At 39.7% G+C, this 27,197-nt stretch overlaps 1 protein-coding gene across 1 annotated transcript; it reads right to left on the bottom strand.

Moving 5' to 3' along the window:
• Positions 1 to 301: 301 nt before the first annotated feature.
• On the bottom strand, positions 302 to 16,708 carry LOC121707116 (protein SSUH2 homolog). The gene is made up of 12 exons (XM_042089424.1): positions 16,571 to 16,708; positions 11,366 to 11,455; positions 10,162 to 10,237; positions 8,795 to 8,924; positions 8,550 to 8,610; positions 8,264 to 8,385; positions 5,220 to 5,282; positions 4,849 to 4,928; positions 4,663 to 4,755; positions 2,885 to 2,990; positions 2,082 to 2,189; positions 302 to 1,860 (listed from the first exon to the last, which is right to left on the bottom strand). Exons 1-12 carry the CDS (start codon positions 16,590 to 16,592, stop codon positions 1,720 to 1,722), a joined length of 1,092 nt encoding a protein of 363 aa, XP_041945358.1. The 5' UTR covers positions 16,593 to 16,708; the 3' UTR covers positions 302 to 1,719.
• Between the last annotated feature and the right edge of the window lie 10,489 nt (positions 16,709 to 27,197).

Below are 27,197 nucleotides of genomic sequence, written 5' to 3'. Positions count from 1 at the left end.
TCATAAGCACATTTTTTCAGGTGATGTTTTGACGTCTTTGTCGACTTTCTTTAAAAAGCAAGAAGGCACGTCATATCAGAGAAGCATCCCCTATCTTGCCGTAAAAATACATCCTTATTTGGCTACTGTGTATGGCAACATTGAAACAGCACAGCAGGGTTAAGTTACCGTTGCAGCTTCCATTGTCATCTTATTGTGAAGAGATAAGAATCACACTCAGACAAATCGTTTAATTGATCTATTAAAAAGAAAGTATCAGCCATTTTGATAGAAGGCACAATTATTTTCTTTTATTTCTTTTATTTGTTTTAGCCTTTTACTCTCTACACTAAGTAACATTTTTTAGAAGGATAACAAAAAGGCTAATACAATCATGCAATAACAGTAAAACAGTGCTATATGCATAAAATGTTGTGTCTTATAGACAATTCCTTCCAAATCAATGTCAATTCATGACAACGACTCAAAACTTTGACTAACTGATTTATTGGTTAGTCATGTAGGCCTACATGTCTATGGTTTCATGCATACACACTATAACAGGATAATAACATGGCATGCAATATTACAGTGCTCAGTTGAATTTTTTGCTTTGACACAGTAAGCCATCACCAGTCATAAATAACAGCACCCTTTCCAAAGTTTTTGTTCACTTATTCTTCTATGGCAGTTAGTGTTTAACAAGCTCTTAATAAACAAAAAGCTGCATCTGTATGCACTGGATAGAATCGTGGTTTTAGGCACTCATGGAAGAGAATAAATCCTTAAGCAACACAATTCAGCATCTTTGATTTTTTTTAACCTATTCTTGTAACAGCATGTGACAGTGACTAATTAAGGCATTAATTACTAAAATCAAGAAGATGGCGAAGAAGATAAAATCAGAATAAAAATATGGATTACTATACTGTTTGGGTTATGGACACTAAATTGATTAATTTATTGAATTGGGTGGTGGGCATGACAATTATTAAGCCACTAAATACTACACTATTTACTGATTTGTTTCACAAGGTTGAGTTCTGATTTTGCCTAAGATATGCAAGCATATCAGTATTAAGGAGTGAATGCAATAGTCAGTTTGTACTACAATTGGAATGTGATAAACAAAATGAAAAAAAATAAAAAAAACACATAGTAAATGCTGCATAGGAAACAACGCCACAACCAAAACCGGTAAGGTCACTGAAAGAGTTTGAGGTAAAAGTGTTTTCTGTGTACAGTCAACTTGTAACAAATCCTTGAGATCACATAGTAGACATGTAAAGCTCATGATGATTACTCAATTACTATATCATACCTATCATATCATACCTATCATACTGGTTATTCAACATTATTTCTTCAGACAACTTCAAACACAAATGGCACTAGTGGTTCAATTACCCTGTGTGTTTACTTACAGTAAATTGAAATTTGCTAAATTAAACAGAAATTCTTTAGTTTTAATTGACTGGAGTCCATTGTGGGTTTGATACCCTGATAGAGCACTGAAGAAAACTGCAAAATTTGATAAACAAGCTCTAACCTTTGCTAAATAGATACAAAAGAGAGAACAGTAGTGTAAAGAAAGAATAGTAGTAGAGAGTTTGTGTAGTGAAAACTATACATTACACCAATATCATATCATATCACCAATATCATATCATCATATTCAATTACATATTCAAGAGTAAATACTTTTGGAGGAAGCACTGACCACAAGCATTGGCCCATAAATTACATCACGACACAACAGCAAGTGGCAGGGTAATCATCGGCACTAACTCTCGACTCATTCCCAAACACATAGAAAAGGTGGGTGCCGCCTTTCCATTTGTAGGCCACCTTGGTAATAGGAATCAATTCAATTGTGTGTTGCTGAAAGAAAAGAGCAAACAGGTGTCTTATTTTAAATGAAGAGTTGAAGAGTCAAAACATAAACCATGTGCGCAAAGACTGATACTATTCAGTGGTAGTCTAACAGGAAATTCAATGTGTGTATGTGTGTGTGTGTGCGTGCGTGCGTGCGTGTGCATGTGCGTGTGTGTTGGTTTTTAAGAGAAAGAAAGAGATAGAGGAGTAAATAGTTAAGAGCTGACCTGCTGATGGATGCGTGCTGACTGTGAGAATTTGCTTTGGTGCTCCCTGACCATCCTCTCAGATGCCTGAGCTAAGTTGGGATCTGGGAAGCCAAGCACTGGGTACACCTACGTTGGATACATCATGTTAGGCCTACGTTAAAGCTACTGGACTATGCTCAACTATAGACCTTGCCAAAAAAAAACTAGTGGAAAAGGTCATTCTGGTGCACAAAAGTTTACACACCATTCTGAGAAAACACTAAAAAAAACAATAACAACAGTACAAATACAGTACAAAATACAACAATATTTCAGGTACTACATTAAATTATTGACATTTACAAAACATTAAAGGAAAATTCCGGTATTTAGCACTCTGAGTCCCTTTTCTGGTTTGTTTTGGATGAACTAGAGTGGTGGACACCGACATTTTGACGATTGATATTTGATTTTAATAATCAACGAACACCACTACCCACTCGGTGAGTTGCACAGTTTTGAAAACGAACGTTAAGGGTTGTTTTAAGGACATGTTTGTGCATGCCTGTAGGCAGCCACTCCGAAGCAGTAAAGGCGATTCAAAACTAGTCAGAAAAGTCGAAACAGAACCAATCGTCAAAATTTCGGTGTCCACCACTCTAGTTCATCCAAAACAAACCAGAAATGGGACTCAAAGTGCTAATACCAGAATTTTCCTTTAATTTCATTATGCTATATTATGCTATACTTTGCTATTTCAAACGGTTAAATTCTTATTGAAAAGAAATGAAAACAAACCAATCTCTGTCTCTAGCTAGGTCATTTTTTCCTCTATTTCCTACCATGTACTGAGTGTCGTGAAAGAGCTTCTTTCCAGTTACTGAAGTGAGGTTCCCAATCTGAATACCGCTAGACTGCTGAGCCACATAATCTTCCAGGTTGTTCTTCCTGGAAAGCACAATGGACCACTTGTTAGCCTCACTTAAAGCGATGGTTCGGAGTAATTTCACCCTAGGGTCCTTTGCACCATGTCCCTGAGCCAAACACCCTCCCACAACCTGTTTTCTCTTGGTCGAACCCTGGTCGAGTAGCGCCGTCAGAAACTAATGAATTTATGCAGTCGTAATGGTACAAACTTTTATCTCATAAATTACCCCACTAATAATGCCCTGAATGGTATGAAACTTATACAGTAGTACAACTATGTTCTTTACTCATAAAACGAGGCATTGAAAAGTTTGTAAATACACCAGGAGTTTATTTAAATAACACTTGCCTGATGGATGCTACTATACCGCTGTGTCGATGTTACTTCCGTGATTTGGGAAAAGCCCGTAAAAGTCCTGGCAGGAAGCATGCATAAGTATGTAGATCCAGGAATGCACTAATATTTTGTTCGTAGTACCAGTTTGCAACAATTATTAGTCAACACTAAGTTGTAAACACTTCGGAAAAAAATATTAAAAACTGGATATACCAAAAAACGCTGATGTAATCACTTCCTGCCAGGACTTTTACAGGCTTTTTCCAAATCACGAAGTAACGTCGACGCAGCGGTATAGTAGCAGATAGTAGCATCCATCAGGCAAGAGAGTTATTTAAATAAACTCCTGGTGTATTTACAAACTTTTCAATGCCTCGTTTTATGAGTAAAGAACATAGTTGTACTACTGTAGAAGTTTCGTACCATTCTGGGCATTATTAGTGGGATAATTTACGAGATAAAAGTTGGTACCATTACGACTGCAGAAACTCATTAGTTTCTGACAGCGCTACTCGACCAGGGTTCGACCAAGGGAAAACAGGTTCTGGGAGGGTGTTTGGCTCGAGGTCATGGTGCAAAGGACCCTAGGGTGAAATTACTCTGAACCATCGCTTTAAAGTTATCATCTGCAATTCTGGCAAAAGGTTGTTGATATTTAGCATAGTGCAGTTATTTTACTTTAACCTTTAGGCTTTTTCCTTTTAAGTGAGGTTTCAAACTCATTTTGATGCTACAATGACTTATAATACACATAAATGTAAGTTTTTTTAAACACACATAAATGCTTTAATGAACCATTTAAAGGCTCACTCCATTAAAATAAACTTAACCTTTTTCACATTTCTGGTTTAGATGAGCAGTGTGCTTGTTGACCTTTCAGAATAACGAATCAGAGCAGCCTCTGATTGTTGTGTGACAAGGGATGGAACCCAATCCTCACTGATTACCGGGGTGGAGTTTTCTAAACCATCTGCACATTTAGCTTTGCAAGACAAGCAGGTTAATGGCTGTTGTTGGCTGGCTTACATTAACATAACTTTGTTAGTCATTTGGTAATGTTATCAAACCGTGTTGTCTAGCAGGTGGAGTTGTATAAGGTGTCGGGGGCAGGGGCAATTAGCTCCTCACATGGTGATGAGGCAGAGGGAGCAGACCGAGTCAAGGCCATGAAGGGATTTTATTTCAATAGAAAAACTAAGATGAGTTTTTAAGGGTTAATCAATGGCTGGAGTGCATCTTTAATGACTCACCCTAAAACATTTGCCATGTTAATTTATTTGTTACAAACCATACCATTTTTAAAATAATCAAAGTCTTGTTGCTACGTAAACTCAAACTTTATAGTGACTAACTCACCATGTAACCTTGAGGTTGATGAACATCAGTATCTGCCTCGTCCCCTCACAGGTTTCACACTTCTGCAGTCCCTTCCCACCGCAATCAGTACAGCTGTGGGCCACCAGGACAATGTTATCGCATTTTAACTGTGTGTGTGTGTGTGTGTGTGTGTGTGTGTGTGTGTGAGAGAGAGAGGCATCTCACTGCTCTTTTCCTGTTCCACTGCAGTCCTCACACGCTTCCTGAAACCTCTTTCCACTGCCATCACATCTATTGCATTGTTTCTGAAGGACAGTGAGATTATATTAAAGAACACAACAATGTTTTGAGAGGATACATAAGAGGATACATACCCTCTATGGACCCTTTCAACAAGGTAAACAAAAACAATGCTTGAACGTTCTATTTGGACCCCAATCTACTTCCTCTGCATTAAGATAAGATATGGAATGTTAAAAAGGAAGTCTTGTGGGGCCAACTATGATGCTGATAATGGAACTCTTTTGAAAGGGTCCATTCTCTGTGCATGCAACAACCCATTCTGACACACCCACTGTTAGCCTAGCTGGACATACCTTGCCAGAGCCAGTGCACACGTCACACCGGGTTTGTCCCGTCTCTTGGCAGACGTGGCAGCCCTGAGGAAGCCACAGATAGATTTAGATTGTGTTAAATATATGATGTCATGTCAGCAGGGAAACTATCTCAAACAGCCTGGTGCCTCACTTCAGACACAGTCCCTAAGAACTTTAAAGGAGAACTCCGGTCTAAAGGCTGATATATGCTTATATTTATGCGTATAAGTATATACTCTTTTGATCCCGTGAGGGAAATTTGGTCTCTGCATTTATCTCTCCCAATCAGTGGATTAGTGAAACACACTCAGCACACAGTGAACACACAGTGAGGTGAAGCACACACTAATCCCGATGCAGTGAGCTGCCTGCAACAACAGCGGCACTCGGGGAGCAGTGAGGGGTTAGGTGCCTTGCTTAAGGGCACTTCAGCCGTGCCTACTGGTCCGTGTTAGAACCGGCAACCCTCCGGTTACAAGTCCGAAGCGCTAACCAGTAGGCCACGGCTGCCCGGATGCTTCTGCGTCGAATCGACTGTGTAGCCCCGCAGACCCCTCTGCGTCCCCGCGAACCCCCTTCCGAGCCCTCCGCCGTAGCTCGATGTGCACCGATGTAGCTCCATTTGCACCGATGTAGCTCGGTGTGCACTCTCGCAAGGACTGTGATTGGTCAACTCGTCCTGTGTGTTGATAGTAGGGGTGGACGATATGGACAAAAAATAATATCTCGATATTTTTTGTGATTTTGACGATAACGATAATTAGTCGATATCCTTTAAAAAAATTTTTTTGTTAAAGTCTGAGTTACTTTACAGCTTATTATTTATGAATAGCATCATTACAAAAATAACCAATAACCTAACCTGTGACTTTTTAACTTAATCAACCAATGCATTGTCACTCTATGACACATTTCCAATTCTGCCCCCACTTGTGTGTGTGGCAATGACATGGTCTAGCCAGCTACATTAGAGAAGATGAATAGGCCTAACAGTTTCCCAAGAGAAAGTCTGAAGCTGAAGTTCCTTTCAAACCTTTACATAGGATTCACTGTAAAATTAAGAGCAGACCAACAGAGTAGCTTACATCTCAGTTATTTCCTTCTAGGTTTTGTTTTAGAGCAATCACGTAGGCTAGCATTCCAAGTTACAGAATAGAAACTAATGCGTTAGCTTATGGCTAATGTATATGAGAAATCCCATAGAGATGCTAACGTTAGCATAATCGGTAAACGTAGATATTTACAGCGAACTTCAGTCCATTTACAAAAGAGTTACTTGAGAATAGTTCTTTGTTTACAACTGACTATTAAAATACTCAAAGGCTAATGTTTTCTCTCCATATAATGCCGTGTAGGAAAAAACGTGACTGTCTCATCAATGCTACTTGAACAGAAGTAGCCGCATAAAATCCCAAGTAGGCTACTCTTGCTGCACAAAATAAACATTAGGCTGCGTGGGACAACGTTGTGACCCACTAGTGATCACGAGACACTTGCTCTGCTGCACTTCTCCCGCATAGCCTACCTCCTGGGAATGTATGAGTCTTCCGTGCGTGATTTCGAGTGTTTTTTCCCCATAAGTAATTTAAATACTCGATAATGTCAATTTGCACATCGTTAAAACAACAATCACGATATTATCGCAGACGATATATATTGCCCACCCCAAGTTGATAGTCGGTGTTTCAAGCAGCCTTCTGTGGGGAGTAGCAACATGCTAGTTCACGGACATAAGCTTTGCAAATAAACTCAGACATATTTTGGTTACAATGACGGGGTTATCCGTTTGTAAATTGTCTATATGTCAGTAACATTTTGAAATTAGCACTTCGCCAGCAAGCAGTAGGCTACTGCCAGTACAGTACTGTGGGTATTTCTCAATACTTTTTACAAAATCTAAGCAAGAAAAGGCCAAACAAATAAGATTAATATTTTAACACGACAGTCTATAGTTTGCCATTCTGAGTACCGTTTCAGTGGTGAGTGACACAGACCCAGGCAACACCGAACTTCGAAGCTACACACCCTCTAGTTATGGAGGTGAAATGCACCGTGATGCAAAGCAACCCCGACACAGAACTCTGAAAGGGTCACGAGGTAGGAGAGACAGCGTAGCTATAGCGCGGAGTTGACACAGACGCATGCTGCAGGCTTATGGAGTAGACCACCTAGTGTATAGGGTCTATTTTAGGATGATGACGAGCGCAAACTTTTTTCGGGGACCACAATGACGTCAATCAGAGTAGTTTTGAGTAAGACCGAAATAAGTACATATAGCATTTAGCGTGGCCTTGAAGGTAAATCGCTACTTCAAGCCACTGACTATGCTCAACTTTGTCATTGTGCAGAGTACAAGTACAGAGACAACGAAATGCAATTTGCATCTAACCAGAAGTGCAAAAAAAGCAGAAAAGTGCAATGTGACATACAAAGTATAGACAGGTGGTGCATAGACAGGTCAAGAAATATGGTGCAGTGCAGGCAGTAGTATTTGGTGCTATAGCATATACCAGACCAAGCTCTGTAGTGTTTGATCAACGAAAAATACTGTCTCCACAGCTTATTTGATGTGTTTAAAAGGAACCATATGTAAGATGTGGCCAAAACTGGTACTGCAACCACTTTCAAATTACTGTAGAGCGTGTATCCCCTCCCCCTCCCACTCCCCCCTGACTTGAGGTTGCCAACCCGGATGGCGAAACACTATTGACTTTGTGATTAGTAGATAGGTAGAGGGTGGCGCATCAGGCCAAAACACAACATTACATGACAAAACACAACATCAACATCAGTTGAGGACTGCAACTTCACTTTTTAAATGACAATATCCTGGCCGGACTACTGTTGTCAGTGATGTAAGTATTTCGAATGAACATGATTTCTTAATGTCTAGTGACATATCAGGGCCATTTTATGATTATTTGAAATACATTTCTTACATACAGTTCCTTTAATGCAGAAAAACACCTTTGGGTCAGTTTTCGCGCTAAACAGACTATCGGTTTAGATCGCTAAAAGAGGGCACTTGGTTTTACATAGGGTACCTTCACAGAGGCAGTGTTGGGCACTTTTATGTTTTCCTCATGGTCCTTAAACAGGGCAGGCGTCTGCACTTGAATAGCCCAGGGAGGTGGGGCCGGTTGCAAGCCAACATCCACAGTTTGACCTGGTCAAATCAAGAAAATACAGGAGGAAGGGAGACACAGTGGAGAGAGAGAGAGAGAGAGAGTCACTTATTTTATGCAAACATTTTAGTAGTCCTCTCATAGACAAACAGAGATAGAGAAAGAGAGTGAAAGAAAAAAAACATGGATGGAGATCACAATATACCTGTAAATGCTTCAGTTTTCCACTCAGTGGTTCTGGATTCAGTGAAGGTCTCCAGCCGATACTACAAGAGGAGACAACAGCAGAGTTGAACTGATGTGTTTTAATATGCCACTTTGGAACGCACTTCTTTTTGGAACGAATTACACACTAATTTAAGAGGAAATCTCAACTTTTTGAAGTTGTGTTCAGAGAAAATTTAGAAGTTAAGCAAAGCTAGTAGCACTTTACAGATGATGCCCAGGTACCCGATAAGTGTTGAATGCCTCCATGTTGGTTATGACTCCGTCCTTAGCAGGGGCTTTGCTCCAGCAGCAGTTGCTGCCGGCAAACTCCAGAAAGGCTGCCTGTGCTGCTTCCTCTGTGATTGCAGGGATGCTAAAACACAAAACTGTCTTTAGCAAGGTCAAAGAAATTACATGTTTCAGAGGGTGAGTACCTTTACATGGACATTGATATTCCAATATTAACCTGATTAAGACAATGTTCCGAATAAGACGCCGCCATGTAAACAGCATTTTCTGATTGTCTTAACCCGGATAAGGTCATAATATGAATAAGCAATAATCAAATTAAGACATGGAGTATTCTGATATTTAGTCGCATAACATGCTATTAGAATTTCCGGTGCAGAAACTTCTACGGAATCAACCGTCTTTGCTAGCAATAATCGGACTATGCTGTGTTATATGTAAACATGAATATAAATGGAATATTCTATCAACAACTAATGTAAACCACATAATCACAATATTGTCTTATTCTGAATAAGGTCAATAGTCGGAATATTAATGTCCATGTGAAAGTAGTTAAGAAGAACATGTCTGTCATGTGGAGTCTGTGAATTTAATTTGGGGCCAGCGGAGTCTGTGATTGTAATTGTATGCACTATGCAGTGCTGTGGTTTGTCCAGTCCATGAACATGTAGAACTAGCTTCCACAGTACCATATTACCAGCTAGCCAGAACCCAAATATAACACATATGAAAAATAAAAGACATTCTGGCAAGCCTTTCATCAGTGCAAGCTGTACGTGCTTTTTCAGCAAAGCTTCTTACTGCTGCTTACACTATGGAGAATAATAACATGCAATATGCGCACGGTTTTTCAAACAACTTTAAGAATTTATGTGACAATGCTTCGGACATCTCTGCTTCTTCAGGTCACCGAGTACTGTTGGTACGAAAACAAACGGTTTTACCTAGTTCGAGTTGTTACAGCCAGCAGCTAATGCAGCCAGGCAGCTACAGCGCTACACTCTGTGGGCATGTAAATGAGAGCTCACGGACATGCCCCCAGATTGTAGCGCTGTAGCTGCCTGGCTGCTTTAGCTGTTAGCCTGTAGCAACTCAAGCTAGGTAAAACAGTTTGTTTTCGTTTTTTGTACTGACCTCGGGAAATGGGGATTTATGTGAAAACGCACTGGATTTCTCCTTTAATTTAGTAATATTAACTACACTCATATGAAGAGCACAGCAACAATGAATGCAACTCTGTTAATTGTTAACATAAAGAAAGTATTTTTCCCTTGGACAGGTTGAAAAGCATCAAAATGGTGTAGAAAAAATGAACAAAACAATGGTGAGTAAGACCATAATCAGCAAATGACTTTTACTTCCAATCAATCTGCTCAGGCTGAGTATCTGGTGTTGGCACTGGATGAAGAGGAGGAGGAGGAGGGATATATCCACCTGCCAAAACAAACAACAGCCCACAACAGGTCAACATCAACAAGTGGTAGCCTACTACTACTGCATCTTACAGTATGTCCTTTAAATTAATTCCACTGTGAAAATGCTTTAAACTGGTCCACTGTCTTGCATTAACAACAAAAAAAAACAGTGTTTGTAGAAATTAATTAATCAAATTATTTGTTTGTAAATAATGGGGTATTTGCAAAACGTGCTCAGTTTGATTGTGACATTGGCAGCTGTTTGTCTATAAATTTTCCATTTCGAAAGGTCTGGAAGGTCTTAGGTGATCAAGTTATGTCAATAACCTCCACCATCATCAAACATGTTCTGAATGCCTCTTCTAAAAACCTGATAGGCCTACGGCATGGACAGTCCACCTTACTGTGATCACAGAATTGTTTACCCACCTCTTATTTTACCACTACATTCCTAGTCTTGAAATATTCACAGGAATCCATAGGAATTAAATATTCATGTTGTTTTATCCAATATTAGTTGTATAGTCCATCTTATACACACCCATGAAGCCAACAAATAAAATGCAAAAAGAGACTTTTGTATAATTATTCCATTTTGTGTAGTCATTATCAGAACCGGACATGGCCTACCAATCCAAATAGTCTACAAGAAACTACAGAAATGCATAGTTTTATTGTCAGTATGCATTTTGGGTAACTAAAAATTGATCACACTTCTTAGTCTATTTCATTCTAAGAAAGGACCAAATAAGGAGCCATTTTGGAGGCTAGTGGTGGTTATAACAAAGGGATATGAGGGATGGTCTGCCACTTTGTTTAAATGGCCAAGCAGAGAGAGGGAGAAAAGCTCATCTCAGGGTTTGTTCTGGAGAGGTTCTATGATCTGTTTCAGAGGGATCACCAGTGACAAGCAGCAGTCAGATAAACATTTGATGGGGTGTTCATTAACTGCCTTGCTTATGGACACACTCACACACAAACACACACAAACACACACACAGGCCACGTCTACACGAAAACGATGGTGCCATTTTTTCTTACCGTCTTCACTTTTAACAACCCCTTTGAAAAAAACACACACACATACACACACACACACACACACACACAGGCATGTGCAGGCTTGGCCCCTCCTGAATACACATACCTGCCCCTCCAGCCATGAAACCCTCGTAACCAGGCACATTCCCATACACCGGTGGGGCAGTGGGGTTTGGGCCTGGCGGTGCATAGACAGCTAAAAAGGAGAAACAACAAATGAATTGCCCATTTGTATAGCTAAATCCATGAAGCAGTGGGGGAAACATATTTTTTTGCATATTTTACTGTATTATTTCCATTAAACTGTGGATTTGTGCCATTGATGAAGTGGTCAAGTGATGTATAGGCTCAAGTGGTAGCGTTTTGAAGAGTGCGTGCGCACATCGAAAGTAAAGTTTTTCTGCAGGTGCCAGACAATAGTATCAGACAGTAGAAAAAGTGTGGTCTGCACACTGCAACTGCTCCAAAATATAAACTTTATTAATTTAAAAGCAACGTTTCGATCCCCTTGGATCTTCGTCAGGCATGTGGGTAACAGGAAGAGTGTGGCCTAGATCACATGACCATTCATTCAGCACCCGCCTAGGCAGGGCACCCAAGGGTGCCAATCATCATGACTGACAGGCAGCTCGGCCTATGTGTCAATAATTAAGAAAAAAAGCTATATCAATCAAATATTGTATCAATCAGCATAGGCCTATGTGCAAAGTCATAGTGGCAGAGACTAATATATAGATACAAATATACACATACATACATAAATACATACATACACACAGTACACACACACATACAAACACACATATATATACATACATACATACACACACACACACACACACACACACACATACATTGCATACACATACATATATACAAAATACAGAACAATACATAGTCATCATACATAGTCATTATCCAAAAAGAGAAATCACAGAAAAGGCTTGAGATCAAAATACATATTAAGCCCCTTTGGTGACATAGTGTTTAAGGTGTATATATAAAAAGCCTCTCTTCTTAGGAGTAAGTTGTCGACATCACCACCCAGTCTAGGAATAGTGACCTGTTCGATTCCGATATACTTAAGGGTTGCGAGATTGTGTTTTATTGTATTAAAATGGACTGCCACTGGATTCTTTTCATCTCTGAGCCTTATACTGCTTCTATGTTCAGCAATATGTGTTTTGAGGCATCGTGTTGTCTTTCCAATATAGGCTAAACCACAAGGACATTTGATCATATATATTAATTTTTTTGTATTGCACGTTATGACTCCCTTTATTTTGTGTGCCTTTCCTGTATGTGGATGGTTAAAGGTTTTACATTTATATGTAAAGTTACATTGCGCGCAATTCGCGCATCTGTAATTGCCATCAGGAATAGGAGGGAAGAATTGCGGTGCCTTATCTGGTGGTCGGTCTGCTCTGACAACAAGGTTGCGTATATTAGGTGAGCGTTTAAAGACAAAACGTGGGGGTTGCCTGAAAGAAACGTCTTTTAGTGTAGGGTCTGAGCTAAGGATATGCCAGTGTCTTCTCACTATCGCTTCAAACTCTCTACTTAGTGGCGAGTACTGTGTAATGCAGGAGAATCTCCTATCGTCTTTTTTATTTTTCTTTCTATTTAAGCAATGCTCTTGGTCTGTGTTGCTAAACCTCTCTACTGCATTGTTTATCCATGCTTCTGTATACTCTCGATCTCTAAAGCGCTGGGACATAGAGGCACACTGCACATTATAGTCTTGATCGGAACTGCAAATGCGTCGTATTCTATTAAATTGGCTGATGGGTAGGCTCCGCTTTAGACTAGAGGGGTGGTAGCTTTTCCCATGTAAAATAGTATTCCTGTCTGTAGGCTTTTTATAGAGATCCGTTTTTAACACATCGACGTCTTTGGATATCATAATATCCAAAAAGCTGATTTCCGCATTGTTAAAATCCCCAGTGAATCTCAGATGTTCATTATTGCTATTTAAAAAGTCTTGAAAACAAACAGATTTGCATAGTTAGGTGCCATAGTACTTCCCATAGCAGTCCCTTTAATTTGCAAGAAAAAATCATTCTTAAACATGAAGAAATTCTTGGTTAGCACAATCTCAGTCAACATTTTTATGCAATCAACACTGGGGGTCCTGTTTGAATGATGTTCTCTTAAAAAGAAATCAATAGCATTAATGCCCCCATCGTGCGGGATGTTGGTGTATAAAGACTCGACATCAAAAGTGGCCAATAATGTGTTCGCTGGCAGTCTTACTTCTTTAAGAAGTTTGATCATGTCCATAGAGTCTTTTACAAAAGATGGAAGAGTGATGACGTGTGGTTTTAAAAAGAAGTCAATGAATGTAGATATTTTTTCCGTAAGAGATGCAATGCCCGCAATAATGGGCCTCCCAGGAGGCTTCTCGCAGTTTTTATGGATTTTGGGCAATGTGTAGATAACTGGTGTCACTGGATGGTCAACTTTCATGAATTCACTTTCCTTCCTATTTATCTCATTACCCTCAAGGAGACACGTCAAGACATTATGGATCTCTTTTTTAAACATTTCAGTGGGGTTCGACCTTAGTTTTTTATAGAAAACAGAATTACTTAATTGGCGACTGATTTCTGTGTCATAGTCATGAAAGTCCATTACTACCACTGCTCCACCCTTATCAGCTGGTTTTATCACCACAGTGTTATCTCTATTCAGTTCTTTCAGAGCCTCCCTGTGTTCCTTAGTTAGATTATCATGCACTTTATATTCATTTTTCTTTTGGAATACATGGGAAATATCGCTCTCGACCATACGGCAAAAAGTCTCTAAGGAGGCATTCCTATTCTTAGGTGGTAAAAAGGTGGATTTACCTCGAAAGCTGGTCCTGAGACTTTGGTCAGCTGATGGGGTGTTGGGTGACTGTGAGTTGCAGGGGGGTGGAGGGCTGACAACAGACTCTGTGTCCATTGGGATTGTATGAGGGTTACTAGAGAAGATTTCCTTTATACGCAAAGTTGGGAAAAATTCCACATAGGCATTGAACTCATTACAATAGGTTGTTGGCACGAAAGATAGGCCCTTAAAAGCAAAAATACAGGAGGGGCAAGAGGACACGGCGGCGGGACGAGGCAGTACATAACCAGGAGCAGCCACCGGTAAATGTGATCAACCTCTCCAGCAAGGCTCTCTCACCAGCTTGCCTTTCAGCTCTTAATAAGGGCCTATCTTTCGTGCCAACAACCTATTGTAATGAGTTCAATGCCTATGTGGACTTCCAGAAATTTTTCCGAACTTTGCGGCCATATACCAACGTTTTATGGGCACTCATCGGGCAGTCTTTGGGTCGAACTGCGCGTGCGCAAGGCTTCACGACACCAATCTTGCTCCAGCGGCGAGATCACAACACATGATTGGCACGATGTCTTCACAACACACCATATGATTGGCTCAATGTATTCACATCACACCACATGATTGGCTCAATGTATTCACATGTCGACGTTTTGCCGAGGAAGGCGTGGGATCATAGACAGTAAAAGAAATGGACGAACAGACTCCGTTTTCAATGGGAGGGCATTGAGTCAAATAGAACGATTTTTCAGTTGGTCCCCCCAGTACTGCGCAGCCTCACACTTAACTTCGTGACGATAGCCATAGAACTGAATCTTGTAACTCATATGATAGACACACAGAAATTCTTCTCACATTTCCTTCGCCTTCAAAGTCATCAAAGTTAAACATTTATTTATGTATTATTATTCATATCATCCTCACCAAGTCGTGTTAATGTTGAAGCTACCATACATGATCATCTTCAAAAACAGTCATGCTAAAACAAAACAAAAAAGTTATAGCCTTGAAGCTATTTTCTTTCCACTTTTCCGACCTACGGTCAATCCATCGAAAACCTCTGAAATGATTACTGCCTCTTTTTTTTTTTTTTTTAATTAGGTTGCCTCTGTGTAATGCTTTACCTTAACATACGGTCGTGTATGCTAGGTTTTGCTTACAAACTTATCCAAACAATACGGTGATCTCCCTACGGCGCGAGAGAGAGATTACGTCAAAGCTAGCTTCCCTCCAACCAAACAAGCTAACCATTCTTCTTACGGGTAACCAACATTACGGACGAGGTAGTGGAGTCTGTTTAGCCTTTGTAGTGTTTATGTTGATTACACAAAAGCTACAATATCAGCACAGGATATATGTTATATGAAGTTATGGTATTTCAAAAAAATCCTAGAATGAATGGACTTCTATGGGAGTTAGCAGAGAGGTGGTCCCTCCAGCCTACGTCGATTCTTCTACTTCCGGGAATTCGCCTGCCCCCTTGCGTGGGATATGTGTAGACAACGGCCATATTGGATACAAGGATACAAGGACAATGAGTGCCGTGTCTCCACAGTAGAAAGTCTCTGGCCTAATCCTCTGTTTTCAAACTTGATGGCAAATTTTGCTTAGCCTGACTCATCAACTATCACAAATTATAGTACAAACAATAGTAAAAATCTAACCAGCTTTACTCAAACAGTATAAAACATGAAAACGTTACAAGCCAGCAAAAAGTAAACTTCAGAAATGGATTGTGATTATGGAGAAGTTATATATAGGCCATCCATCCTGACACACTTCCATGCATGCAGCTGCCTTGGAAAGCTGTAACTATGCACGCATGTAACATGATAGCAGCTAATGCAGAAATCAAAGCCAAGCCCAAGCCAATTTATTTGCTAGCTCTCAACGTTTGTTTTAAGTAATCCACTATTACACATGAAAACCTTAAAGTAAGAAAAAACTGAAATCTGAAAAAAAAAAAAAAAAAAAAGAATTCGTTGGAAGAATAGCCTTGTTATAGGGGTGGTCGTCGTACGGGCATGATGGGCATTGGTAACGGGTAATCAGATAGTCAAAACAGTAGGCGATTAGTATTTCTGGCAGCCTACCATATATCAAGGCAAATAAAAGACAAAACAATTATTTTCATGTACATTCCTTATTAATGGGCGACATGCCACCTCTTTGAGAATTAACTTTTTGCCAATTAAGCGATAGCCTATGTCGTGCCTAGTAGGCTCGTAGTAGGCTACGTTACACTAGGCTAAACTGTTCCCAAAGTTATGACAGGCGAGATATGAATATGATTAGGCCTACAAAATGACTCGTTTTCATCATCAATCCAAATATTTTGTTTGGCTAACATGCGACGCAGACGTAGACCACAAGTGTGCCGTTACAATAGAAAGCACTACCGTAGGCTATTCTATCATGATTCAAGACTATTGCATGAGTGAGCTCAGAACCATTGGCAAGAAAATGAGATAGTGGACCTACTCACCTCCACCTCCAGGAGTAAACATTATGAAATGATTCTAAAGGCAAGGTCTCACAACAGATTCCAATACTCGGAAAAGGCTAGGCTACTTAAGGCTGGAATGTAGCACTAGCCCCTAGTGGATCCGCCTCCAATCGCAATCGCGGAGGGCCGCTATTTAAATATTTGATAAACCATTTTTTTCAATCCACAGCAGTGCATACAACTGAAATAAAATGTATTTGACATGTTCCATTAGGCAAAGGTATTTGACGTACCATTCAATGTGATTAGGCCTACAATAGCTATGTAAGAAATTTGGCAAGCCTAGAAGATGACACACCTGTAGCACCTGGACTCTTTCTCTATTTTAGAAAATCCTCAACACCGTCAGATTTTTTTTTAGGTTTTGAACTGAGCACTGAAACAAGTTGGATGGGTTGGATATTTGGATAGGCCATCTCATCTTTAGCCCAGATGAGTCCATGATTTCCAAAAATAATGGCAAATTTTGATTGGTCTAACCACAGGACCTTTTTTGATATTACTGTACCTCAGTCCATTAACAAGATCAGGTTCCGATACGGTGCTATTTCTGTATCATGTATTAATACAATTTTGGCTGTTGCATGGTAAAGTAGCATTTTTGAACTTTTTGAGTATCAAACTGTGCTCATAGACAATGGTTGTCAGAAGTTTTCCTGAGCCCATTCAATTAATTTCTTTACAGAAACAGGTCTGGTTTTAATGCAGTGCCATCTGAGGTCCAAAAGACCACGGCCATCTAATATTGTTTTTCAGCTCTATCCCTTGTTTGCAAATATTTATCCGGATTCTCTGAATATTTTATTGATATTACTGTAGATGATGAACTCCCCAAATACTTCATAATTTAATGTTAAGATCCATTAAAATTTTGTTTCATAATTTGTCCACACAGGTTTACACAGAGAGTGATGAATACCCCTACATCTTTACTTCTAAGAGACTCTGCCTCTCCAGGAGGCTCTTTTTCATACCCAGTCATATTGCCAGTTTCCCTGATTAGTTGTGAAATATTCCTCCTTTTGTTTTCTTTATCATTACACAAGTTTTCCAGCATTTTTTGTCCCCGTCCCAGCTTTTTTTAAAACATGTTGCTAGTATCAAATTCAAAATGAACATATATTTTCCATGAAATAGTTAAATTTCTCATTTTCAACATTTGATATGTTGTCTGTGTCCTTTTTGCTGCTAAATATGAGTTTACGAGATTTGCAGATTATCATTTAGATTTTAATTCACATCTTACACAACGTCCCAACTTTTTCTGATTTGGGGTTGTACTTGGTAGGCTACTATTATGTTCATATACATCTTCAGTCGTTATGATTCTGGGAAGTTGTGCTACACAGCTCAGCTAAGACTAATGTGTTTTTATTGTAGCACCATCATTCCAGAGGAGTCGCATGGATCCAACATGTCAAAGCAGGTTCAGCTCATTGGAACAAAGCAGAGACTTGGGGCAAATACCTCGGAGGTCAGGCTTACATTTCAGGCAGTCCTCACACTGTTTTGGTTAACCTTTTCATCCATCTAATTTATTTCCTTATTTCCTGCTCTCTATGTGTCCAATTCCTTTGCCAGTTAGTATTTTGATGATCAAACATTGAGATGGATTATAAAGATTACAGATTAGGCCTATAGGCGTACATTTTTCAAACAATAATCAAGAAAGAGTCTGTCAACAGTGGTCCAGCCTAATAAAAAGAAACATACTGTAACCGTCTCTCTCTGATCTAAATTTTGGCGACCCATAAGACATTACTTCATTACTTAACATTACTTCACAGGGTCACCAAATGCCCCCCTTCTACAAAAAAAGTAAAAGAAAGAAAAATGATAATAATGCATGTTCTTTAAATATAATTTGGCTTCATTAAAGGCAGAATTTCATCCACCAACACCCACAGACTGTTTAATATAATGTATCACTCCACAAATTTTCAAGATAATACCATCATAGCAACTCTGGACGCAGAAAAAGCATTTGATAGGGTGAACTGGAATTCATATTTTCCACTTTAGGGAGGTTTGGCTTCGGGGAGTCGTTCATTAACTGGATTAAACTTCTTTACACCTCTCCTTCAGCCACAGTAATCACCAATGGACTAACATCACAAAGTTTCACTCTTCACCGGGGAACTAGACAAGGGTGCCCACTCTCCCCCTCCCTATTTACAATCTTCATTGAACCCCTAGCAGCTGCCATCCGTCAGAACCCCCTCATCAAAGGTGTCCAGACTCCATATATGCATCATAAAATCAGCCTTTATGCCGACGACATTCTTCTCTTTCTTCAAGACCCCACAACATCAGTAAGAGAAACCATCAAACTCATTGACACATTCTCTAACATTTCTGAATACTCAATCAAATGGAATAAATCTGCAATTCTCCCATTACATCCCAACAGCTGGAATGACGGCCAACTCTTCACCTATTCCACTCTGCACTAACTAGATCACTTACTTATAAAAGTCTCCCCCAGGCTGTCAGACTTATTTAGCCTAAATTATTCCCATTTACTCACTTCAATAGATGATGACCTTCAACGCTGGGAGAACCTCCCATTATCCATCATGGGCAGAATCTCAGTAATCAAAATGACAATACTGCCCAAAATAAACTATTTACTCTCTATGATTCCAACCCAGCCCACCCCACTCTGGTTTAAGTCTCTCGATTCATTAATCACTATACTGGAAAGATAAGACCCCAAGGATCAAACTCACCACTCTCCAAAAACCAAAAGTACTGGGAGGACTAGAGGCCCCACACTTCCAACACTATGCCCTGGCCAACCAGCTCCACTTCATTTACAAATGGCTACACCCCACCCCCTCAGACAACACCTGGTTAGACCTAGAACAAACAATCTGTGTCAATCTCAGATCTCCCTTTCTGCAGTCAGTCAATCAAAAAACATCCATCCTTCAAAGCCCCAACAATTTCATCTACTCTGACAGCCTGGTGGAGATTCTACCACATCACTGATTCACCTATAGCACCATCAATTCGCACCCCGATTTGGAATATCCCAGATTTCACCGTCAATAAAAAACCACTTAACTTTCACACATGGATGGGAAAGGGCATCACTCACCTTCAACACATTCTTCAAGACAATAATCTGGCCTCATTTTCCTGTTTGGTCGAGAAGCACGGCATCGAGAGTAAACACTTCTTACAATACCTGCAAATTAAATCATCTATCCTAGGAAAAATTAACATCCAGACAGCTAACCTTGACATTCCCCCACCAATCTCAGAGCTGCTTAATATTCCCTCTCCCAAAAAAATACTCTCCCAAATTTACAAAATTATATCTCGTTCAGAAAAAACAATTGGCCTGCCATATCACAAATGGGAATCAGACTTATCAACTAGAAATGCAATTCCAAGGAATTACCAGTGCATGAAAATGCTAAAGTTGTGATGTAAAATATCATGTATAGTTAAAACAGATAATACAGAGATGGTTACTACGGTGATGCTAGGATAGACATGGTGGTGGCATAGCTTAATAAAAGTTGATAGTTTAAAAGTAGACTGTTTAAAAGCTGAATGTAGATAGTTTAAAAGTTGTTGATAGACAGTAGATAGTTTAAAAGTTGTTGATAGACAGCTAGTTTAATAGATAGTTTAATGATAGTTTAAAAGTAGACCGTTTAAAAGTTGAAGGTAAATAGTTTAAAAGTTGTTGACAGACTGGAAGTTGAATGAATGTTGATATTCAAATAGTTTAATGGCTGTGTATAGGTAGATATTTGACGATAACTGAAAGTTGGAATGGCTCTAATGTTTGCTAGCAGTTATGCTAAGATTTTTAACTATGCTAACCATGCTACTTAGCTAATGTTTTATAGCAGTGCTAGCAATGCTAACCTGCTAACCATGCTACTTAGCTAACGTTTTCTAGCAGTTTAATGAATGTTGATATTCAAATAGTTTAATGGTGATAACTGGAAGTTGGAATGGCTCTAATGTTTACTAACAGTTATGCTAAGATTTTGAATTCTGCTAACCATGCTACTTAGCTAATGTTTTATAGCAGTGCTAGCAATGCTAACATGCTAACCATGCTACTTAGCTAACTTAACTAACATTTTCTAGCAGTTTTGCTAAACATGCTAACTATGTTAGCAATGCTAACTATGTTAACCATGTGACTTAGCTAACCAAGCTTATCATTTTAGTAGTTATGCTAACTATACTAATTAGCATGCTAACATTGTTAACATGCTAATTAACATAGTTAGCATAACTACTAAAATGATAAGCTTGGTTAGCTAAGTCACATGGTTAACATAGTTAACTATATTAACCATGTTACTTAGCTAACTTAGTTAATAATTTTTAGCAGTTATGCTAACTATGCTAACTAGCATGCTAACATGCTAGCATGCTAACTATGCTAACCATGTTACTTAGCTAACCGAGCTAATCATTTTTAGCAGTTTTGCTAAAATGCTAACTATCATGCTAACATGCTAACAATGTTAACCATGTTACTTAGCTAACTTAGCTAATCATTTTTAGCAGTTTTGTTAAAAATGTTAACTAGCATGCTAACATGCTAGCATGCTAACTATGCTAACCATGTGACTTAGCTAACCTAGCTAATCATTTTTAGCAGTTTTGTTAAAAATGTTAACAATGTTAGCAATGTTAACATGCTAACTTTGCTAACCATGCTAACTAGCTACAGTGGGTAGGAGTCATAGTTGATGAAAAGTGTTGACAGTTGATGACAAGTTAAAAGTTGTTGATAGACAGCTAGTGAATGTATATAGTTTAAAAGTTTAAAAGTTGAATGTAGATAGTTTAAAAGTTGTTGATAGACAGCTAGTTTAATAGATAGATAGTTTAATGATAGTTTAAAAGTAGACCGTTTGAATGTAAAAAGTTCAGTAGTTTAATGGGTTACATTGTTTAACAGTGGATTATTGTAGTGAGGACTTTTATTTTGAAACAGTTTTGGGCAGAGGAAACAGTTGAATAGGATGTGTAGTCTTAATTGACCCAGATTGTATGCTTAAAGCCTGAGGCTGCAGGTGGCCTGAACACCTGCCATAGGATTCTAATTGCTTAACGGCCGTATTATGATGTCACAATCGGCAATGTTAAGTCTATGGGGATTTTTAAAAAGTTTTTCTTTAATAGTTTAAAAAGTATAAAAGTTTCAAAGTTGAAAAGTCATACCAACCCGATCTGTTTGAAGACCTACGTTACAAAGTTTGAATGAAGTTTCTAAGTTAAACTGTTCAAGAGAAATTGCATGCGGAAAAAGTGGTAAGCGGAATAATAATAAGAAGAAGAAGTTGCCTAGGAAGAACAGTACAGTGCATTTTCATGCACTGTAATTACTCTCAGTGCCGACTTCTGGACCAAAATGTGCAAAAACATCTACCTCATGACAAAGAATAGTAATCTACAACTAATACAATACAAGGTTCTTCACAGATTTCACTTCACTGCACATAAATTGGCTAAAATGGGGTTTGGTTCGGATCTGTGCTCTCACTGCACACAAAATAACCCAGACACATATATCCATGCGGTTTGGCATTGCACTCCAATCAACCACTTCTGGGTGAGTGTCACAAAATCTCTCTCTTCCATCTTTGGCTGTCACATCCCAGCATCCCCTTCCTTATGAATACTTGGTATAATAACTTACTGTACATAACTTGGTGCAATAAAACACTGCTGGCGCTGACTATCGCCAAGATAACAATCCTCATGAACTGGAAATCTAGAAACAATGTTCACATCACTCATTGGAAAAACTTGTTAACAGACTATATATCATTAGAAAACCTATCAACTACAAACTTAGTAGTAGTAGTAGTAGTAGTATAAATAGCAAATAAATAGCATCCCCTTCTTCCCCTCCCCCTTTTATTTACATTCTCTGATAAACTTTATTAATTTCACTTTTTCTCTCTGCCTCTCTCATCGTTATTCTGCCGGGGCCCCATTGGATGGCTTGGGAAACTCGGTCCTGGCGAGTCGCTGTGTGGGTTTGGCATAGGTTGGGTCCTGTGGGTTATCTATTGGCCCTGGGCCCCCGTTGTGCACCCTCCTCATACGCTCATGCACACACCTTGTCCTGGAAGCACACAGCACGGTTTACTCTCTTTTAATTGCACTACATGTTAGGTGACATTCATCAAACATAAACAAAACTACAAAACAGGCTAGGGTAAGAGTGGAGTGCAGGTAGATGCCTCATCAGGTATATCTGCATGCCTCACTTATTTTAATGCACAGATTACAAAGGAGGCATACATCTTACACAGGGTAAGTGTGGTGTGCATGGGGAAATCCTGACAGATATTCACCATGCATGCCCACTTCTTTTAATGCTACACACTAGATAGAGCCCTCAACCTAGCCATTCACATACATATTTAGGTCAAGAGTGGCGTGTTGGGTGGAGGTCTGGGGGCGAGGTGTGGTTGGTCGTGGTAGTGGGGGATGTGTGCATATGCTGGGGGGATGGGTGGCACGCAGGTCCTCCCCTCTGTCAGCTCGTCGTCGTGTAACTGCGGGGGCTGGGTGGAACTGTGGCCATTAATGGGTGCCCAGGTTGTCAATCAGTCAGGCAATCAGTTATTCTTATTATTACACTTATCTTTAACAGAATAATTACAACTCCTCTCCTCTGAAACCCTCCCTCTCTGTGTTCCAGCTTCTCTCCTCCTGGCCCAACAGCAAGCCAGCCTTACACATATGCACACACACACACATACATCCTCACACACTCACTACCCCTCACCCCCCATCCCCACCCCCATCCCAACACCACCTCATTCCCACTCTCAGAGCTACCATCCGCACCCCCCCCCCCCATCCCCCCTTCTTTTCATTCCGGTCATCAATTTCATCCCTAATAATCATATCTGTAATCATCCTGGACGCAAATCATCCTTAGCCTTTCTGTTATTGATGTTATGTTGTGTTAATAAGCCAAGTCAATGTGATGTCTTGTTAAGTTACAGTATGTGTTTGTGTAATGTACATCTGTTTGTCTTATGTAGTATTCTTGTGCATGTCGTAGTGTTGCATTTTCTGGTTGCATTTTCTGGGCTCTGGTTCAGTTCCCGCCTGCACAGTACACAGCGCGTATGACTTACGTTTGAACGCCTCGGTTCCACACCAGACAAGCCGGAGTACAAAATAAACTTGGTGTACACCTTCATTAATGTTGATTTTCTCCCGACTGGAGGGTCATACTATCACGACATTCTACTGAAATAGGGAGGAGGGTTTGGAGATCATGATACCGTGTCCGAAATGTGCATCCATTGCTCAGAAAAATAAGGCTTTGACAAATTCTGGGAAATTCTTGGATTCTGCCATAGACCTCAATGTTAAAAAGAGAGCCCGATCACTGCATAAATGTGCGGGGGCGTGTACTGCTACCCTATTTGCATAAATTTCCAGGGATAGGAAATGGCCTCTCATGAAGTATCTTCGTAATCAACCATCTTTGGCATGGTGCATAAGAATATGTGGATGAAATTAATTATGTTTCCTATGTCATTTGGTAAAATAAATGGTCAAAAACTCGAAGAAAATCTATCTTGGATTATAGCAGATAAGTGTCTTGTATCATATCTATAATGTTGGTGAGCTCTACAGGAATTACAAACTATCTCAGATGTAAATGGTTGCGTATCCTATTACTCAAATTCAATTAAACCCACCAATAGGCTAGCTAGACCTTAGTTTCACCAGAGAATGTCTAATAAGGGGAGAACTGCCACTCTCGGAAAACTTCCGGTTTCTGAACTGGTTGCAGTTCCTTCTGTGGTTCCACATGAGGGCGCTCGTCCACGAGTGCAGAATGCATGGAGGTCTATGGAGCTGTACCCCTCAAAATCCACTTTTCTCGGGTTATAATTTTTTTTCGAGTAATTTGAATATTGTATTCGAAAGGGGAGGCAAAGAAAATACACTTGTTTGAGTATTATATTTTTTAAAGTCACTTAATTGTTCTAAAAAGCCTTTCAAACGTGTCAATGACGTCATTCATTAGCACAATACTAGCGTGTTATGGGCAACAACGACCCAACCGGTAAGAAATCAAAAGGACATAAGTACTCTTCATTCAACTTTTGACCTATAACCCATGTTGAAGTTATACAAACTACAATCAAATCTGAGATTTGTCAACGACAATCAGGTGAAAGAGACAAATTTAGCCGTCTAGCTCCATTGACTTCCATTCATTCTGCACTCATGGCGATCGCCCCCAGTGGAAATCTGGTGGAACTGCAACCAAAATTCGGTACAATGGGACTTAATACGGAGTGGCCAGGCTCTCTGTAGACGGGCTCTGGTTTCACAGCCTAGGTATGTTAGCAACACAGGGCTTGAAAGCATTGCCTGTATCACAAACAAAAACTAAACAATGCGTGGAATTTATCTGGGAATAGGCTACTGAAGGTAGGGGCGAGCTATCTCGCTGGCGTGTTTAATTTGGTTCCTTGGTTAACATACTGTAGCCTACGTTTTTTTTGCACAAAATTGCGTCTGCTAATAAACTTAAACATAAACACAAACAAGCGTGATCTCCTGTGGAATCCCTGACTGCGCCTTCAACGCTAGCCTACTATTATTCGTTGACATGAAACCTGAACGAACGGCAGCTGTTCCTAAAGTTCACTTGCGTCTATTTTTTTTTTGTAGTGGCGCTTGAAATCCAGGAGCGGCGCTGCGCCGCTGATGAATACATTGTAGGGGAAACACTGTGGCCACCTCCTTGTTGTTTCTATCAAAGCAGCCATAGAAGTGGTTCAGCTCATCAGGCAAGGAGGTGTTGTGACAGGGGGTAGTAGTTTTGTAATTTGTAAATGGCCTGGATACCTTGCCACATGCGCCGGGGGTCAGAGTTGTTCTTGAAATGATCCTGTGCTGTTGCATGTTGTGTGTGATGTCTGTATGCTACTGAGACCTTGAATTTCCCCTTGGGGATCAATAAATTATCTATCTATGTATCGATCTATCTATCTATCTATCTATCTATCAATCTATAAATTAGTTTGTGGTTGTGCTTGGCCTTCTTGATGCCTTTTTTCAGGTTAGCCCTGGATGAGCTATTGGCTTGAGCATCACCTGATCTGAATGCGATGTCTCGTGGCTTCAGCAGGAGTCGGACCTCACTGTTCATCATGGCTTCTGATTAGGGAAAGTCATAATCCGTTTGAGGGTGGTGACACTGTTGATGTTGGAGTTGATACAGTTGATACAGTCCAAAACAGAGGAGGCATGAATCAGTGTCCGTGTGGGAGTCATGAGTGGCCTGAGCGTGCAGCTCCTCAGGCTGTGTTAGACTTCTCTTGCAAGTTGTCATATTGCAACTGTCGAAATGCACTGACTTGTGTCGTCTCTCGTCTGATGAATTGTGCCAATCAGCCAAGTATGGAACAAAGTGAAGCAGTCTACACAGAAGAGTATGATGATGAATTTGATGAATAGATTTAAGATCCGTTTCAGCTACAATTAAAAAACATTTGTACTGCAGACTTATGTATGTCATAATTTAACATTAATTTCAACTCTCAACTGAAAGTAATAGATAATGATCAATAAGGTTGTCTGCATTCAGGTATTGCTGTAAGATGTTGCTCAAATTTATGTTTTTTTTTTTACACATAAATTTATCAACCAAAATGAAGAGCAAACTCACATAATGATTCAAATTATGTATGCAAACATCAAACACCACATATGCATCATTAATAATGAGGCTTGGAATATTTTCTGGGCTCTTATGAGTGGTTTAACAAAAAAAAAAACACTAGGCTGAATTTCCTTTTCTGAAAATCAATGGTGGTCAACTTTGAAGGCCTATACAGCCACAAAGCTACAAGATCCAACTTGCTATCATACCATTTTATACTGCAGAGATATGTAGCTTTCAGAAAAATATAGTGATAATGTTGACGGCCTCCTGTGACTCATGCCCTAATGCAGGCAAGCAGGCACACGCACACACACAGAAACACACACCCATTACCCCTACACACTCACAAGCGAACACATACACACACACACACACACACACACACACAGAAGCACACATACACAAAAACAAACACACTATGCACACACTGATTTACATGCACAAAAGTTGCAAGAGGCTGGAGTAGATGGAGACAAATTGACAGTGATTTATTTTTGCGGAGAGAATGTGCTGGACCGAGTGGCAATATTTTGTACCATTTCGCGGTACATCTTGTGCTTATTAAATCAGGTTAAAAACACAATTATATCTATATGCCCACCACTGTGTCCCTATAAAATATCTCTGGCATAGCCTGTGGCTAAAATGATTGCCTCTTTGATGTGTGTCCTATAGATTGAAATGGTGGTGTGTAGTGCTATGTAAATATGCAATTCCTCTGTTAGTGTCCTCTGCAGCTACACTGGAAATCCAGAGTTCTCGCGAAAGCACAATATTATTTTATATAATTAACAAACCTTAATCTTTCTACCAGGGTCTGGATTTTCCAGGCTACTCTGCAGCAAGAATTAAATTAAAATCCCCCACTGTGGTCAATAGGACTTTTCATTCTAGCAACAGTTTGGGGATCTTCAG

The sequence above is a fragment of the Alosa sapidissima genome, chromosome 4, assembly GCF_018492685.1.
Source record: "Alosa sapidissima isolate fAloSap1 chromosome 4, fAloSap1.pri, whole genome shotgun sequence".
NCBI classification, from domain to species: Eukaryota; Metazoa; Chordata; class Actinopteri; order Clupeiformes; family Clupeidae; genus Alosa; species Alosa sapidissima.
The sequence above is the reverse complement of the archived record's forward strand: the minus strand, read 5'-3'. Positions and strand labels throughout refer to the sequence as shown.

What these genes read in the sequence shown, in the direction of transcription:
- LOC121707116 (XM_042089424.1), bottom strand. Translation starts at nt 16,592, where the DNA reads ATGTTTACTCCTGGAGGTGGAG. An exon ending in CCTGAGCAGATTGATTGGAA is followed by an intron (nt 8,925 to 10,161) that starts GTAAAAGTCATT and finishes TTTGTGTTTTAG; the next exon opens with CATCCCTGCAATCACAGAGG. An exon ending in AGGCATTCAACACTTATCGG is followed by an intron (nt 8,611 to 8,794) that starts GTACCTGGGCAT and finishes CTCCTCTTGTAG; the next exon opens with TATCGGCTGGAGACCTTCAC.